Raw genomic sequence first — 19,370 nt, 5'->3', positions numbered from 1 at the left:
CTCGCTGAGGTAAGAAACATTCTTCTAACCAAGGGATTGATCACCTTGCCACCTAGTGAAACTTTATATGTGTGTGCTACCTTTCTGAAGTGTGCACCACCTAAGGTTTGTTAGGATGTTTTTATGGTTTGCTTTGAATCATCTAGTATCTGATATTTTGCATTTGTGTTACATGCCATTTGTAATTCCTTGCTTTGCTTTTTAAAATTTTAACGGTCTAAACTTTTACATCGCAATTAAAGATGTACTTGCCAGTGTAACCAGACCACGTAATTTAAAAAAGTACAAGTGTCAGCCAAATATTTAATGTGCATTATGGACTTAGTAGAATTTGTTTTTGATCTTATGCTTTTAAATTGAAGTATATAGTTCTGTTCTTAATTATAGGATTTTATGTTGATTAATTGAGTAGGTTCATATGAATGGATTCTAACAGTATTTGCTTTCTGTTTGTAACAGTTTAGTGCTCAGATGAGTGGATCAGGCTCTCACATCAGCCTTTCTTCACAGTTACATCACCCTTACCATCTGTGGGTTCCGCAGAGAGTAGAGGTATGTTATGTTGTATACTGTAGTTTATATGTTTTTATTTCTAAAGAAGGAAACTGACTTTAATTCAGTGATACAATACAGTTATTTATGTATTAAGGTAATTGTATTAGTGTTCCTTTGTCAACAGGAATTTCCTATTTATTAAGAACAGCATGGTATTATTGTTTTAGTTTGTTCAGTGTTTCCATTTAAGCACATTAATTAAGCAAAATTGATAAAAGCAGTCATGAAACCATTTTATCCTGTTAGTCACTGGAGGCCTCCTACTATTAAGAAACTAACAAGCTAATTAAGACTACAGTCATTGCTTGGTAGCACATTGTATAATGAACAGGCCAGTGAACTGCTAGATGGCTTCTAGAATTTAATTGGTTTAACTAACCTAACCTTTTTTTGCCTAGACCTTCCGCGGTGGTGCAGCGGTAGTGTTGTTGCCTCACAGCAAGAGGTACTCCCATTCGATTCTCGGCTGGAGTGCGGGGAGTGCCTTCTGTGTGGAGTCTGCATGTCCTCCCCGTGGTTGGGTGGGCGTATGAAAGACATGCGTAAATGGGCATGCGTAAATGGGCGTGCCTTCATTGAAGGTTGAACGTCGAGCTGGCACCTAAGCTTTCGTGAAAATCTATTGCCGATCATTAGTGGACCGGAGTTCCGCTGTGGCGACCCCTAACCGGGAAAAACCGAAAGACAACAACAACAACTAACCTGTTTTTGCCTAGAGAGGACATGCACCCATTTCCTGGATAAGATACAAAACCTTGTATGTCTATACCTGTATGTACAGACATTGATGAGGAGTTTAAATTATAACAATGTCTTCACACACATCTTAAGCTTAGTAAGTCTACTAACATTTTAAAGGAAGTGGTATTGCGCATCGTAGAGTGCAGATCATTCTGGATTATCCTTTTTATTCTGAATAATGAGGGTATCTTAATCAATTCAGCTCGCAAGGAATCCTGAACTATGTGACATCAATGTAATATATATGAAGGGTGTAAATCTTTACATGCCCTTGAGGCAACTGAATCTGTTGGTATTGGTTCCTAGTGGGTCCGTTGGTATATCTTCTTCACTCACAACATTCTTCTGTTTTGATGAACTTAACACATAAGACCTCCACCATTTATACAGAAAAGAAATGTACTACTGAGATCAAACCCACACATATATGATGCATAATGTCTCCCAAAGGTAAATTAAATATTGAAACACAAATATTAAATGAAAGCTTTTGAGAATGTGTGTTCACTAGACTTTCCCAGCACTTACAAGCAATGATCATAAAGTTAGAAAGAAATGCAGTACGGTAGTGCAAACCCTTAAGGGTCACCAAGTGACATGCAGGTGCTGGCAATGCTTCAGTGACTGCACATTTATCTCATGTAGAATATATGCTTCTCTCATCTCTGTCTGTAAGGAAAAAGGCGGTTGTGACCTACATGACTGGGGATAGAATGCGTAACATGGCTATGATATTAAAATGGCTTTATTTTCACAGTGATGACAATCCTGGTTTGGGGCATCTCTGCTGTTCAACACCATACAGAAGGTGTAGTGACATGTGTGCATAAAAGATGCTTCAGATCCATGTTAAATCTTACAGAAATGGAGACTGAATGTACCTGCTGTACAATTAAAATTAACAATGCAGATATCAGTATCGAGGAATTTTATGAGAAGGTTGCAGTATTAGGTTAATACAGAAAGAGAAATAGGAAGATGTGAGTACGTTTGCTTTTAGCAGATACAGAGCAAGCAGGCAAGTACCTTAGAAAGGACTTTGGAAACTGCGCCACAACTCTGCACTTTTAGGTATTCCACTCTGCATGCAATGCTGCTAAACATTCTTGCTGTTTCAGATATACTATCCCGTAATGGATCTCCTAACATGGTGGAAGGGGAAATCCATCATCTTTAATAGCATATCAGTAATGGATACAAAATATTAGCTTAAAATGAATACTCAGAATGTAGAACTGTAGACAGGGAGTTCAGTGTCTGACTACCCTGAAACATATTTCTGATCCTGCAGTTTTTTTACAGCTGCTGGGTTATATCTCTCTTTCCATAGGAGTTCCTATTGTCCCAATTATTCAGTCTTTACAGATAGAAACCAAATTAATGTAAACTTGAGATAATTGGAAAGTCATAGAATTAGGTAATAACTGTACATATGAATGCTAGAAGTCTAAATAGTATACTGGGCAACTTAAATAACTGCTAATAATTGAGGATATTGTAATCATACTGATGTAGAATCCTGGTTTGGGGGCATTTCTGCTGTTCAACACCATGCAGAAGGTGTAACAAATTATCTGTGTAAAAGGTATTTCAGATCCATATTAAATCTTACAGAAATTGGAATAGAATGTGCCAGCTGTGCAATTAAAATTAACAATGGAGATATCAGTATCAAGGAAGTCTAAGAGATCCTTAAGAGTATTAGGTAAACAGAGAGAGAAATTGGAAGATGTAAGCTTGCTTTTAGCAGATGAAGAGCAAACAGGCAAGTAGCTTATAAAGGACTTTGGAAAATGGCAGCACCTTGTATGGTGTAGGCAGTAAACATTTGTGAGAGAGGGGTGTACGGCCATTTCTTAGGGACTGTGGTGTAGATGAGAGAAAGGGAAGGAAATGACTATAGAGGTGGAGATGAAAGCCAAATAAGTGAAGCTGACCAGAGAGGTAGAGTGACTGCACAAAATATCTAGTGATGTGGTCCAAAGGAATAAATCTGAAGACGTTGGGATAGGACTACATCATGCATTGTGATTAAAGTAGACTGGAGTTTGGAGGTAATGGGTTATAGAGGATGGTAGATTAGGTGGATGCAGAATAAACTGAGGTAATTAGAAATGGACATGGGGTAGGAGCAGATGGTAGAATCGGTGGATGCAGAATAAATTGAGGTAATTAGAAATGGACATGGGGTAGGAGCAGATGGTAGAATCGGTGGATGCAGAATAAATTGAGGTAATTAGAAATGGACATGGGGTAGGAGCAGATGGTAGAATAGGTGGATGCAGAATAAATTGAGGTAATTAGAAATGGACATGGGGTAAGAGCAGATGGTAGATTAGGTGGATGCAGAATAAATTGAGGTAATTAGAAATGGACATATGGGGTAGGAGCAGATGGTAGAATCGGTGGATGCAGAATAAATTGAGGTAATTAGAAATGGACATGGGGTAGGAGCAGATGGTAGAATCGGTGGATGCAGAATAAATTGAGGTAATTAGAAATGGACATGGGGTAAGAGCAGATGGTAGAATAGGTGGATGCAGAATAAATTGAGGTAATTAGAAATGGACATGGGGTAAGAGCAGATGGTAGAATCGGTGGATGCAGAATAAATTGAGGTAATTAGAAATGGACATGGGGTAGGAGCAGATGGTAGAATCGGTGGATGCAGAATAAATTGAGGTAATTAGAAATGGACATGGGGTAAGAGCAGATGGTAGAATCGGTGGATGCAGAATAAATTGAGGTAATTAGAAATGGACATATGGTAGGAGCCGATGGTAGAATCGGTGGATGCAGAATAAATTGAGGTAATTAGATTCATAGATTCATAGATTAGTACTAGGCTAACTGCCCTTGCGAGCCATTTTAAGCCTCGCCAATTATCCCCTGTGAGATTCAAACCCTGTACCTTGTGTTTGTAAGGCAAACACCTTAACCATTAGGCCATCCTCCCAACCCCAGAAATGGACATGGGGTAGGAGCAGATGGTAGAATAGGTGGATGCAGAATAAATTGAGGTAATTAGAAATGGACATATGGGGTAGGAGCAGATAGAGAAACATGAGAAGGAGGAATAATACAAGCAGCAGAAGATTGAAATTAAAGTAGAGAGGCTGCAGGGGGTGCATTAAAAATTAGAGGAGTCAGAAGAGGGGCAGATCCAAGTGGAAATGGAGAAGAGGGAAGTGGAAACATGGAGGAATCAGTGGAAGTTGCTATAATACAATGGAGATGAAAGAATGGATGTCAGGAGTAGATACGGAGGAAGATGAGGGTCACTCAAAATAAAGGAAGGAAAGAGGAGTTCAAACATTTCTTTGAGAGTGTGAGGGGACAGTGCTGGAAGAATGTCAGTGAGAGTGTTTACTTTAGATGAGACATAGAGGGGACAGTGCTGGAAGAATGTCAGCATCTGGAGTTGAGACAGGAAGCTAGGAAGATAGGGAAAGTATGTATAAAGGAGTGCGTTCAAGAGAGAGATGGTGATGACTGGACATATAAAAAGGAGAAAGTTTGTGGCCTTGAAGGTTTCCAGCTGACTGTTATAAATTAATAGGGGTACAAATAGGATAATATATACCAAACCTGTTTAATAGGACAGGGGGAGGGGACGAATAGGAAGTCTATCTCACAGGTGGGGATGGTTTATTGTTATATTAGAGGAAAGAATACCTGATCAACTGTAGCCAATTTCAGTATGTAATAATAATTTCAAAATAATGGCTAAAGCATATGTGGCTAGACCAGATGCTCTCCCAGCAAATGTGACAAGGGATTCTCAGGTAGGGTTTGTAAAAGGTAAGCCTTCTACAGATTATTGGACATTATTAACTGTTATGAGCTGGTGTGACAGGAAGAACATAAGGTTAAAAATGTGTGGTTTTTGATTCTGTAAATTGAGAATTTATGCTGACAACTTTAGAGCAGGTTTTGAAGAGAGCATAGGTGGAATAGAGCCTCATAACTTTATATAGGTAATGAGATGTTAGGAGTTAGGGTAAATGGGTGCTTATTGGACAAGGTATGCTTAGGGTGAGGAATAAGGCAGAGCTACATAAAGTTAGGGAATACATTTAATAGGCTGATAAAAAGTTGGGGTGCTAAGGGGAAATAAAGCAGTATAGAAACTTATTTGTTAATGACAATATGTTATTATTAGAGAATGTAGAAGAAATGTCTCAAGTCTGGCAGATCTTTGAGGAGTTTGGCAGACAGTTGGGTTTGGTGTTCCCTCTCAAAAAGGCCCTAGAAATAGGTGTAGGAAAAGGAGACGAGAACCAGTAGGACTGACATGATCAAAGAGAGGGGAGCAGTGTTTTGGAGTTAAGGTATACCCTACAGTGTAGAGGTTAAAGTAGAAAAAACTGGGAGGAGGTGCAGGATATGATAAAGGGGGTATTGGACAGTTGGACTAGTATGATGAGTGAGGGTCGATATTAGCGGTAGTAAGGGTGATGGTGTTGCAGTTAGTGATTTATTTATTAAAGCATGTAGAGATAAATACATTGGCAGTGTAGCTGGGAGAGGCAAAGCAGGTGTGTGACAGATTTATTTGGAGATGAAAGAGAAGTATGCCTAGAAGAGAATGCAGAGAGTGATGAGGGTTGTGAGGGCATGGTTTATGCACATGTTTAGGATGCATTCAGTAATGGTAAATGTGGTGCAAAGACTAGGGTGTTTAGAGAATGAAACTGGTGGATAGAAATTTTGGGAAGGCAATGGCAAGAAGGGAGAAAATATATTTAGGGAGACAGAGAGGGTCACAGAAGTAGAACTGATACTCATGAAGGAGAGAGTAAGTGTGAGAGGGCCAAAGGAGATTACGATTAGGGCTGTGGTAACTGATCAACAGCAGCAAGTATGTGTAATGGTGATATGACCATGGGAAGATAAAGGCTGAGCTATTTGAACCACTTAGAAGAAGAGACATTTAGAACATTTGAACATATAAGATGTGATTTTGCTCTGTGGCAAGGGAATTTTTTAATGGCAAATGCAGTGTTGTTAATGATAATGGGGAAGGGGAATAAAAGAGTAGCAAAGAGGATGTGGAGAACGTGCAGAAAATGGTATGATTGTGGAGGAGCAGGGAAAGTCAGTATATGGAAAATATATGAAGATTTGGGGGAGGAGAACGAGATTAATTATTGTAGCAAATTAAAAGAAAGGCAGGTCAGTGAATATGGCATGTGGGAGAGTGATGAGAAATGGAGTGAGGCTTGAGATATAGTGCAAGGCTTAAAAGTCTGTAAGCCAATGAGAAACCAGTGCATGAGTATATTATACAGATGGACTAGGACTCCAGAAAGATTAAGTGAGAAAGTTGAATGGAGAATCCAAAGCGATGGCAACATGAGGAAAAAGAGATAGATAATATACATGTATGTGTGGAGGGTGTAAAGTGGTACAAGTGACAGAATATGAAATAAATACAGAGTGGGGTTTGGTGGAGTGGGTATTATGCTTGTTAAAAGTAATTGAAGGGCAGAGGACATGAGGGAAGATGAAAAGCGAAAAATACTGCTTACACCCGCTGTGGTGAGGTGAATCAAGGAGAGAAATACTGCTTACACCCACCGTCCCACCATGGTGAGGTGAATCAAGCAGAGAACTACTGCTTACACCCACCGTCCCACCATGGCGAGGTGAATCAAGGAGAGAAATACTGCTTACACCCACCATGGTGAGGTGAATCAAGGAGAGAAGTACTGCTTACACCCCCCATGGTGAGGTGAATCAAGGAGAGAAATACTGCTTACACCCACCATGGTGAGGTGAATCAAGGAGAGAAATACTGCTTACACCCACCATGGTGAGGTGAATCAAGGAAATACTGCTTACACCCGCCGTGGTGATGTGAATCAAGGAGAGAAATACTGCTTACACCTGCCGTGGTGATGTGAATCAAGGAGAGAAATACTGCTTACCCACCATGGTGAGGTGAATCAGTGAGAGAAATACTGCTTACACCCCCCCCCATGGTGAGGTGATTCAAGGAGAGAAATACTGTTTACACCCCCCCCCCCATGGTGAGGTGAATCAAGGAGAGAAATACTGCTTACACCTCCCCGTGGTGAGGTGATTCAAGGAGAGAAATGCTGCTTACACCCGCCGTCCCACCATGGTGAGGTGAATCAAGGAGAGAAATACTGCTTACACCCCCCATGGTGACGTGAATCAATGAGAGAAATACTGCTTACACCCACTGTGGTGAGGTGAATCAAGGAGAGAAGTACTGCTTACACCCACCGTCCCACCATGGTGCTGTGAATCAAGGAGAGAAATACTGCTTACACCCGCCATGGTGACGTGAATCAATGAGAGAAATACTGCTTACACCCATCATGGAGAGGTGAATCAAGGAGAGAAATACTGCTTACACCCCCCATGGTGAGGTGATTCAAGGAGAGAAATACTGCTTACACCCACCATGGTGAGGTGAATCAAGGCAAGGCAAAGGCACTTTTCACCAGGACCGTTTCATCAGCAATGACGTTTGGAAAGGAGTGAACTCTAGAAGTATTATAGAGGAAGCAACTTGGTCCTTCAGCCTTACTTTAATGAAGCACTTCAAACTGGTTGTTTTTCTAGATACAGTGTGGGCTTCATGACGACTTGTTCTCCAGGTGCTCCTGCACCTTTAGCCTTCCTCCTCCTCGTTTGGGTAAACTTTCATTATCTGCCCGTATGCCTGTGTGGAAGATTTAATAAGAATGAGAAGTGCACTAATTGGTTCTCTGACAGAGTAATTGATGCATGGAACAGACTACCAAATTGCATTAGAGCAAGTACTAGTTTAGATATTTTTAAGAATAACCTGGGCACTTATTATTGGAACAAGTGTTTTGGTATATTGGCAAGCTAGAAGGGCATTAATGCCCGTGCTTGAAATATTTGTATGTATGTATGTATATACCAGTAAAGAAGTGTGTTTGTTGAACATAGTACAGTTATACAAGTTCTATTTACCTGTAACAGTAGATGTTTGCAGAAAACACTGCATGCGATGTTGTTCTATCTCGCCGTTCATTCTTACAGATGGGTTCGGAGCCGATCCTCAGCTATGAGTCAGCTTACTACAAAGCTCAAGGTCTTCAGACAGCTTGAGGTCAAATCCCTATCCCGTGATGCACCTTGAGTTACCTCAGATCTAGTTTACCGCTGCAATAGATCGGAGGTTTCCTAGCACAGCTCGGGCTAGTATAGCTTTTTTCTTATAAAACTTGCTAAATTTGTTAATTCTAATAATAGTGATAGTTTTCATAATTTTCATAGTTATAACTTTGTTAGCTTATTAGTGCTATATTTCTTCTCTTTTTGACCTTTGTTTTTTTATAGCCCTTCCCTTCTTGGTGTGCCTTTATAATATTGTCATAGTTTTATAGCTTTGTAGTTTAAATAACATTCTTAATCTTTAAACAGTGTGTGAGTGCCTTTAAATAGTTATAGTTCACAGTTTTTTCTTAGACAGCCCATTTGTTGTTTAGGGCTTATTACTGTAGCTTAGCTTTACCAAATTGTGTGTGTGTGTGTGTGTGTGTGTGTGTGTGTGTGTGTGTGTGTGTGTGTGCGTGTGAGTGTGTGTGTGTGTGTATTCTCTTTAAAACTACAGTCTGCTACTCTATCATAGATTTCTTTCATACGGTAGACTTTGATATGGCTGACCAGGAGAAAGACAAGCATCCTAAGTCTGGCTTTAAGAAGTGTCCAAAGTGTGGACAAAAGATGTCTGTGACAGTCACGTTCATTTTTTTATTGTCTTGGAGCCTTGCATTTGCAAGAAAGCTGCTCCATTTGCCATTTTTTCCTCCAGTGTTCTACAAGAAAGGAAAAAAAAAACTCATAGACAGAGGACTTCTAAAATCTTCATTTCAGGAAGCTTTGAGTGAGCAGGATAAATCCCCCAAGTCTTCAAAGTCTTCTAAGGCTTCTTCTTCGGATGTGACAAAATCAAAAAAAGTATTGTCTGCTCCACAGCCTTTGGAGCCGAGCGTCCTGTCCTTTCAGAGCCAGTCCCCAGTCCCTGAACCAGTATCCGAAGTATTAATGTCTCCCATTCTCCAGTCAGTGCCTCCATGCATTCATTCATCTCGGTTCTTGATCAGCCTATCCGATTTTGATGTGGATTGTGTGGTGCAGAAGTTGCTACAGGTACCGGCCTTTGCTAAATTTTTGTCGGCTCCGACCCAAGTGGTTTCGGAGCCAAAAACTGTATTGCCATCAACTTCCTTTCCTCCTCCAACCCATACTGGTCTTTCCGAGCCGGAGGAGTCAGGCCTGATGATTGTTGAGCCTTTGGAGCTGACGCCTGCTCCAGTGCCATCGGTTCCATTACTTGGACTTCCTTGGCACCCACCGAGGAGTCTAGGAGCAGACACGCTCCGGTCGGGTCCTGGGACGATAGTCAGACTGACCTGTTGGTTCTGACTTTACCTCTCGGGGCCTCGGCTTGGATGAGTTCAGCTCCTATCTCTGGTTCGGAGCCCACTGTTCCAGTGCCGAGGAGATCAGTGGTTTCTTTGGATCCAGCGGTCCCTTCTCATCGCAGCAGAGGTGCCTTTGAAGCCATGAGGAGGGTGATGACCCACAAGACATCTACAACTTCAGGTCTGACTACCTCCTCCCTAAAAGCACCTATGTCCACTTCTGCCTCACAGATCCTTTCAAAGTGTAGAGAATCTGAGCCTCAGGATGCCCCACTGGGTGGCCCCTGCTCTTCTGAGACCTCACCAGAAGTTCCCACTGATGAGGTTCCCAGGAAGAGAATTTGCAAGAGGAAGCACCTAGACTCCCCACAGGAGTCTCTCACGTCCAATACCAGCTTAGATGAATCAGAAGGGTCCCATGGTCCCCCTCTGAAGATATCTCTTTTGCTGAGATATTAGAAATCCTTAGGCAGAGGGGTGGCTGGAAGTCCACCTACCCTATTGAAGATGAGTCGGTTCTCCTGAAGGCTTTCGGGTCTCACCCCTCCACCTCTTGGGTTGTCTCTGCCCTTCGATGAGCTCATGTTGCTGGTATCACGAAGGGTGTGGGAATCTCTGAACACCATAGAGCCTGTGCCAAGAAAGCCCAATAAATTTATTTCTGCCCCTCAGGACAAGTCTTTCCACACCAAGGCAATGACAGTTGATGCCATAGTGGTGGCAGCAGTCACCAAAAAGGAGATGTCAGAAACTTCTTCCTTTATCCATCCTCCTAACAGAGACTCCAGGATCATGGATAGAAACTGGAAGTGCATCTACAGTTCAGCGACTTTTGACATGCGTTCACTGAACTAACACATTTTATGAGACTGCAAACAGACCTCCTAAAAGAGCTTGGAGATACTCTTCAGGGTACGGTAGCTGCAGGAGCATCAGACAAAGTCACCTCCCTGCTTGCTACCCTCAATTCCATGCATCTCATTTCATATGCAACTGATGGAAAGAGTAGGGCAGCGGGTACAGGAATTGATCTCAGGAGACATTCCTGGATGCGCTTGTGTTCCTTCGTGTAGCCCCAAGTCATCCTTTGTCAACACCCCTTTTAATGGCTCATCCCTTTTCGGGCCCAAAGTTAAGGAAACTTTGAGCAAGTGTGAGCAGGAAGGAAAGAATCTGTCTGCCGTCGGAGTCCGTTTTTCCACCCCTACTAGACCCTACCTTAAGGGTCAAAAGGGAGGAAAGATGTGGTTCTGAAGAGCCCAAAGAACCTTTCTGGACACACATGGTGAACCCCCTCCAGGGGCAGAGGAGGGGACAATAATGGGAGATGCCACCCTTGTTGCAGAGGGGGTCTGCAAAACCAGGATGACAGAGAACAGTTCTTTGTGAAGCTCTACCAGCGCTCCTGAAAGGAAGCCCAACTGTCCTACTCTGGAGGCAGTCGGGGGTCACTTATCTTTGACCCTCTTTGAGCATTATCTTGTGCTAACTCTGATATTACTGTGTGGAACCTTTCAGAGGATTACCCTCCTTGCAGAGTAGCCATGTTACCTTGGGATACAGCTTTACACTCAGTCATATCCTCCTTGCAGACTAGCTATATTACCGTGGGATATAGCTTCAAACTAGGTCATTCCCTCCTTGCAGACAAGCCATGTTACCTTGAGATATAGCTTCACACTAGGTCATACCCTTCTTGCAGACTAGCCATGGTACCTTAGGATATAGCTTCACACTAGGTCATAACCTCCTTGCAGACTAGCCATGGTACCTTAGGATATAGCTTCACACTAGGTCATAACCTCCTTGCAGACTAGCCATGTTAAGTTGGGAGAGAGCTTCAAACCAGGTCATATCTTCCTTGCAGACTAACCATGTTACCTTGGGATATAGCTTCACACTAGGTCATACCCTCCTTCCAGACTAGCCATGTCACCTTGGGATATAGCTTCACACTAGGTCATCCCCTCTTTGCAGACTAGCCATGTTAACTTGGGATATAGCTTCACACTAGGTCATCCCCTCCTTGCAGACTAGCCCTGTTACCTTGGGATATAGCTTCACACTAGGTCATACCCTCCTTGCAGACTAGCCATGTTATCTTGGGATCTAGCTTCACACTATGTCATCCCCTCCTTGCAAACTAGCCATGTTACCTTGGCATATAACTTCACACTAGGTCATACCCTCCTTGCAGGCTAACCATGTTACCTTGGGATATAGCTTCACACTAGGTCATACCCTCCTTGCAGACTAGCCATGTTACCTTGGGATATAGCTTCACACTAGGTCATTCCCTCCTTGCAGACTAGCCATGTTACCTTGGGGTATAGCTTCACACTAGGCCATACCCTCCTTACAGACCAGCCATGTTACCTTGGGATATAGCCTCTCACTAGGTCATACCCTCCTTGTAGACAAGCCATGTTACCTTGGGATTTAGTTTCACACTCGGTCTTACCCTCCTTGCAGAATACTCATGTTACCTTGGGATATAGCTTCACACTATGTCATACCCTCCTTACGTACTAGCCATTATAGCCTGAGATATAGCTTCACACTTGGTAATATCCTCCTTGCAGACTAACCATGTTACCTTGGGCTATAGCTTCACACTAGGTCATACCCTACTTGCAGACTAGCCATGTTACCTTGGGATATAGCTTTACACCAGGTCATACTCTCCTTGCAGACTAGCCATGTTACCTTGGGATATAGCTTCACATAAGGTCATAACCTCCTTGCAGACAAGCCATGTTACCTTGGGACATAGCTTCACACAAGGTCATACCCTCCTTGCAGACTAGCCATGTTACCTTGGGATATAGCTTCACACCAGGTCATACTCTCCTTGCAGACTAGCCATGTTACTTTGAGATATAGCTTCACACTAGGTCATACACTCCTTGCAGACTAGCCATGTAACCTTGGGATATAGCTTCACACCAGGTCATACTCTCCATACAGACTAGCCATGTTACCTTGGATATAGCTTCACACCAGGTCATACTCTCCTTGCAGACTAGCCATGTTACCTTGGGATATAGTTTCACATTGAGTCATCCCCTCCTTGCAGACAAGCCATGTTGCCTTGAGATATAGCTTCACACTAGGTCATACCCTCCTTGCAGACTAGGCATGTTACCTTGGGATTTTGCTTCTCACTAGGTCTTACCCTCCTTGCAGACTAGCCATGTTACCTTGGGATATGGCTTCACACTTGGTCATACCCTCCTTGCAGACTAGACATGTTACCTTGGGTTATAGCTTCACAGTAGGTCATACCCTCTTTGCAGACTAGCCATGTTAACTTGGGATTTACCTTCACACTAGGTCTTACCCTGGTTGCAGACTAGCCATGTTACCTTGGGATACAGCTTCACAGTAGGTCATACCCTCCTTGAGGCTAGCCATGTTACCTTGGGATAAAGCTTCATACTAGGTCATACCCTCCTTGCAGACAAGTCATGTAATTTGGGATATAGCTTCACACTAGGTCATACCCTCCTTACAGACTAGCCATGTTATCATGGGATATAGCTTCGCACTAGGTCATACCCTCCTGGCAGACTAGCCATGTTACCTTGGGATATAGCTTCACACTAGGTTATACCCACCTTGCAGACTAGCCATGTTACCTTGGGATATAGCTTCACACTAGGTCATACCCTCCTTGCAAACTAGACATATTACCTTGAGATATAGCTTCACACTATATCATACCCTCCTTGTAGACTAGTCATGTTACTTTGGGATATAGCTTCACACTAGGTCATACACTCCCTGCAGACTAGCCATGTTACCTTGGGATACAGCTTCACAGTAGGTTATACCCTCCTTGAGGCTAGCCATGTTACCTTGGGATAAAGCTTCATACTAGGTCATACCCTCCTTGCAGACAAGTCATGTAATTTGGGATATAGCTTCACACTAGGTCATACCCTCCTTACAGACTAGCCATGTTATCATGGGATATAGCTTCGCACTAGGTCATACCCTCCTGGCAGACTAGCCATGTTACCTTGGGATATAGCTTCACACTAGGTTATACCCACCTTGCAGACTAGCCATGTTACCTTGGGATATAGCTTCACACTAGGTCATACCCTCCTTGCAAACTAGACATATTACCTTGAGATATAGCTTCACACTATATCATACCCTCCTTGTAGACTAGTCATGTTACTTTGGGATATAGCTTCACACTAGGTCATACACTCCCTGCAGACTAGCCATGTTACCTTTGGATATAGCTTCACACTAGTTCATTCCCTCCTTATGGACTACCCATTTTAACCTGGGATATAGCTTCACACTAAGTCATACCCTCCTTGCAGACTACCCATGTTACCTTGGGATATAGCTGCACAGTAGGTCATATTCTCCTTGCAGACTAGCAATGTTTAGGTTCATAGGTTCATAGGTTGATACTAGGCTATTTGCCCTAGGGCATTTATAAGCCTTGCCAGAGTGTGTTTGGTTTTCGCCACCCTTTTAGATTAGTTGACTCTGCCTCTGTATAGTAGGTCACAGAATATATCCCTTTTAAGGTTAGTTTACTGTGCCTCTGTCTAGTAGGGACACAGAAGAGATCCCAGGGGTTAACCTACGATCTCCCATCCACTCGTCAAGATTTCTCTTGAAGAGGGTCATTGAGGGGCTCTGCCTAACATGGATTGGGATTTTGTTCCAGAGTGAGCGGAGCCTCTGGGATATGAATCTGTCCCTCCAGCATATCCTATTTATTTCTGTGCTGAGGTTTAAGTCCCTGGAGCATGTAGCTCTAAGGGATTTGGATTTCCTGAGGTGGAGCATGTCCATTAATTCTGGTTTGGACATGGCTTTATACGTCAGGCACAGATCGCCTCTGAGTAGGCGGTAAGCAACTGAGTAGAGCTGGAGTTTCTTTAGCCTAACTGCATAGGGCATCCGTTTGACTCCCTTGATCCTCTTGGTGAGGGACTTTTGGGGTCTTTCCAGTTGCTGCAGGTGTCGGGTAAGGTACATCCCACATGGGGCATTGTATTCAATTATGGGCCTGATGAGTGATGAGTAGAGGGGCACAATGACCTGTCTTGATCTAGATGTGAACCCTTTCGTGATAAGGGTGGCTATATAGAAGGTCTTTCTAACCACTTTGGCAACGTGATTGTCAAAGGAGAGATTGCTATCTACTTGGGTCCCCAAATCCCTAATTACTTCTTCCATACTTAATGGTTTACCACCTATGTGGTAATTTGTGGGCACTTTGTTTTTCCCAAAGGGGACGACTATGCACTTTGTGGTATTCAGCTTTAGGCCATGGCTCTGGCACCAGTTATCCGTCTCTGTGAGACCCTTTTGGAGAATGCTTGTATCAGTCGGCGAGTTGATTATGGCACCCAGTTTGCAGTCATCTGCGAACTTGGTCAGCCATAGTCCTCCCATGTTAGCCTGTACCTCAGAGAAATATATACCGAACAAGAGAGGTTCCAGGACTGAGCCTTGTGGGACGCCACTTGTAACTGGTTTAGAGTCTGACATGGCACCTGCAATTCTGACCATGTGGGTTCTATCCCTGAGCCAGTTTGCAGCCCATCTTGTGACATAGGGGTTGATATTTAAGCTGGTGAGCTTATTTATGATGTCCGAGTTGGGTATTGTGTTGAAGGCTTTTGCTAGGTCCAGCTAGGCTGTGTGGATTACCTTCCCTTCATCTATGGCCTTGGTGACTGTTTCAAAGAAGTTGACCAGGTTCAAGAGGCAAGATCTGCCCTTAACAAAGCCGAATTGGGTAGGATCCAGCGTTTGGAAGTTCCCAATGTCTTTGTTTATGAGTTCCATGATGATACGCTCCATAGCTTTGCAGATCAGGCTAGTTAGGCTTATAGAGCGATAGTTTCCGGGGTCTGTTGTGCACCACCTTTGTGGAGTGGGACCACTGTTGCTGTACACCATTCCTTGGGTAGATATCCTGTAGTAAGGCTGAGATTGAACAGTGACTTTATGTGAGGGTTTAGTTCTTCTTGGAGCTCGTGTAAGACACAGCCCAGGACACCGTCCGGTCCCACTGATGCTGTGTTTTTTTGCTTTGGAGAGGGCAGCTCTCACCTGTGCATCTGTGATGTCAGGGAGGCTACACTCTGTTGGGATAGACATTTGCTCTTTTGGGGGGGAAGTGGGGGAGAAGTTTGCACTGAACCTGTCTGCCAGGATGTTGGCAATGTCTGTGGGTTCAGTGTATTTTTTGTCATTTTGCACTAACTCAGAGCATATCTCGGAGTTGCCATCCAGGTTCCTGACATAACTAAAGAAGGCCTTGTGATTATTTTTTAATGTCTTGTGCAATTTTTCTTTCGAAGCTGGCCTTAGATGATTTTATGAGGGATTCTAGTTTCTTGTTAGTACTGATCAGAGATGCCTTCCCTTTTTGGGATTTTGCTCTATCATTTAGTAGCTTCCTCCTTCTGTTGTATAGCTTATTTATGGCTGGGGTCCACCAGACAGGTCTCCTGCCCTTGGAGGAGTGAGTCTTGGTTTTATTTGGGATAGCATGATCCATGTAGGTGTCCATAGAATGCGTTTGTAAAGGATTCTGCGGTTTGGGAAGGATTTTCCACTGGCCCGTGGCTTTGAAGGATTCCACCTCGGTTTTGAAAAGTGTGAAGTTTGCTTTTGAGAAGTTCTTCACTGTGGTTTCCTTGGCTGGGGGTGGGGACGGGATATGGATGTCCAGTGAGATTAATTTATGGTCAGATCTTGCCAATGAGGGGTATACCTCTGGTATGGAACATAGAGGCCCCATGTTGGTGATGATCAGGTCCAGTATGTTTTCCCCTCTTGTGGGAGTGGTGACCAGTTGTTCCATAGCATTTGAGTTTATAAATTCTAGGAACCATTGGGCAAGGGTGTTGGAGCTAGAGTAATGCTCCCAGTCTATGTTTGGGTAGTTGAAGTCACCCAATATAATGGTGTTTGGAGAGACCTTCATATTCTCCAGTGCTCTAAGGAAAGCTGAATGGGAGTCCTGAGTTGGAGAGGGTGGTCTGTAGCAGGCTACAAACTGAAAGGCAGTTTTGCCCACTGTTAGTTGCACATGGATGGTCTCCAATGCTTCGTGCCGTGCCACTAACGTGGAGATGTGGGTATCTTTGATGAATATGGATACTCCCCCTCCTTTTGTGGTTCGGTCCGAGTTTTGGGGCCGAAAAGCATGGTATGAAGTATAACCTGGTAGTGCTGGGGTGCTCTCAGGAGCCTTGAACCAGGTTTCTGTTACTGCACAGATGTTGATATTCTCCATACTGAGGAGAGCCTTGAGTGCGTGCATCTTGAGGTTTAGACTTCTGGCTTTGAGCAGCATTACCCTTAGTTTCTTTTTCTTTGTGTTGTCTATGGAGATGGGTTTGTCTTTTCAGCTTTGCCTAAAAAAGGCACTATGGGGGTGGCAAGAGCCTTAGCCAGTATTCGAAAGCCCAGGGGTGACAGGTGCAAGCCGTCCCTAGCGAAGCAACGTGGCTTGTCGAGCATGTCATCCCAGGCTGACAGACACTGGATCCCCTTTGAATGACACCAATACTTTAGTCAATTGTAAAAATTGATCATTTTGTCTTTATACTGTGGCATCATTCTTGGTGAGGGTAAGATGCTACTCAAGGTCAGGGTCATACCGGCCTGGGCTACATGATCAGAGAGCTCCTCTATGTCTCTTTTCATGTAGTCCAGGGAGGTACATCTTAGGTCTTTCACACCAGCATGGACAATGACGGAGTCATATTTGTACTTGCTTTGGAGTGACCTGAGTGCTTGTGTTATGTGGCGCATCCTGGCACCTGACAGGCAGCTTACAGTGACCTTTTCCTTGTTCAGCCTGGTGAGTGGGATGTCAGTGTGTCTGACAATAGAGTCACCTATTACAAGTGTATTAGGTGTGTTGTTTAGCCTTAAGGGCTGTGACTGTGTGGCACACTGATGTTGTAAACTATGTGATATGTGGGTATTGTTGTGGGGTAGTGGTTACTTGAATGTCTGCTTGCGCAGATTTTTATTTAGAGCCTCCGAGTATGTTTTTGTGTATTTATGTGTTAGGTCTGCTGTTGCGATAGGTCTATGTGAGACTGGATTTGTGGTGTATGTGGTTACCTTCTCCTCCTGACTGACTGCGCCAGTACTGGGTTGAGAGATCACAGCCTCCAGTTTGGCTATATAGTTGCATCTCTCACATATATTTGAGCTTGTTGGGAGGAGGAGAGAGTGGTCTGTGTACATAAGGCAGTTGTAACATTGGTTCAAGATTCCCAGATTCACCAACTGGACTGGAGAGTAAACCCGAAACTGACTTTTGGCCATGCCAGAATAGTATAAGGAACTACTTTTTGATTGATCAAAAAGGACCAATAGGGAGCCAAGTACTTAAAGGGAGTATAACAGGGTGTAGTGCTTTAGTTTATTAGTGCTTACTTATAAGATTACTTATACGAGCAACTGCAGGGCTTTAGAATGAAAATAGAGTGGTTACCTTGAGATTTAGAACAGTTCTAAGGGAAAAAGTGAAGAGCAGACTTTGTGGAGCCGGGAATAGTTTAAACCCGTTTAAGCAGCGCTGCCTGATGCTGCACTATGCGCAAAACCACGTTAAAGCAGGGAAACTGAAAGAGATAGGAATTGACCCAAAACGGCCAATAACCTACTAGTTTCAGGGCTGTGACCACTCCTCCAGGGACAGATAGACTGCTCAAAGCTCCCCACTCTCACTGGTGAACAGAGAACCTTCCTCCTATCCAAGTAAGGATATGGGCAACACAGGAAACTATACCACAGTCCGGAATTCAGCAAAACCTGAAATCTGGACTAATCTAGTTCAGCAAAGGCGGGAAAAAAGAATATTTTTTTTTTTTTTTTTTTGTTTTGTTTTTTTCAGGAAACATCAGAAAAACACACAGAAAACATTGTAAATGCTATAAACAGTCTACTGTACTTTAGTGTGTAGCCTGCAACAATTATACAATACAAAAACAACTTAAATTCATATAAAACAAGTGCAAAAACTATAAAAAGCAGAAGGCAAATGCAATTTAAACTTTTTAAAGCACAGATCGGTTAGAAATCCGCTTTTTAGGCAAGAAAAGGCAGTCGGAGCAAAAAAAACAGAGAAAAAAATACTTAAATCTGGAAAAGTCTCTCTTGGGTCTCTCTGTTGCCTGTTTCACTCTGCAGGACACCACGAGGAGCTGTGCGGAGTTGTATACAGTAACAAACTTTTTAAATCACAGATTCGCTAAAAAAACTGGCGTTTTAGGCGGAATTAGTTAAGACAGCAAGAAAAGCAGAAAAGTGATACTTAGTCACTCCAAAGTCACTCTTTTGTCTCTCTGCTGCTGTAGACTCTGCAGAACACCTGAAAGGCACTTGCTGAGCGGAATACAAGCGTAAAAACTGTGCAAATGAGGTTTTTATAGCAGGGAAGTGAAAGAGATAGAAATTAGCCCAAAATGGCCAATAAACTACTAACTTCTGAGCTGAAACCACTCCTCCAGGGACAGATAGCCTGCTCAAAGCTCCCCTCTCTCACAGGTGAACAGATAATCTTCCTTCTATCCAAGTAAGGTATGGCAACACAGAAACTTGTAACACAGCTCTGGATTCAGCAATAACATGAAAACTGGA

At 43.2% G+C, this 19,370-nt stretch overlaps 1 protein-coding gene across 1 annotated transcript in view; it reads left to right on the top strand.

Moving 5' to 3' along the window:
• LOC122816125 overlaps nucleotides 1-19,370 on the top strand; it is a gene marked incomplete in the record, with an annotated part of 1,432,330 nt that overhangs the window by 987,887 nt on the left and 425,073 nt on the right. Inside the window, 1 exon segment of the mRNA XM_044088884.1 lies at nucleotides 460-552. Within this exon segment, the coding sequence (XP_043944819.1) occupies nucleotides 460-552 (93 nt within the window).

This window comes from Protopterus annectens, chromosome 12.part0 (assembly GCF_019279795.1).
Source record: "Protopterus annectens isolate FY-2018-M chromosome 12.part0, PAN1.0, whole genome shotgun sequence".
NCBI classification, from domain to species: Eukaryota; Metazoa; Chordata; order Ceratodontiformes; family Protopteridae; genus Protopterus; species Protopterus annectens.
This window is presented reverse-complemented; position numbering and strand designations above follow the sequence as displayed.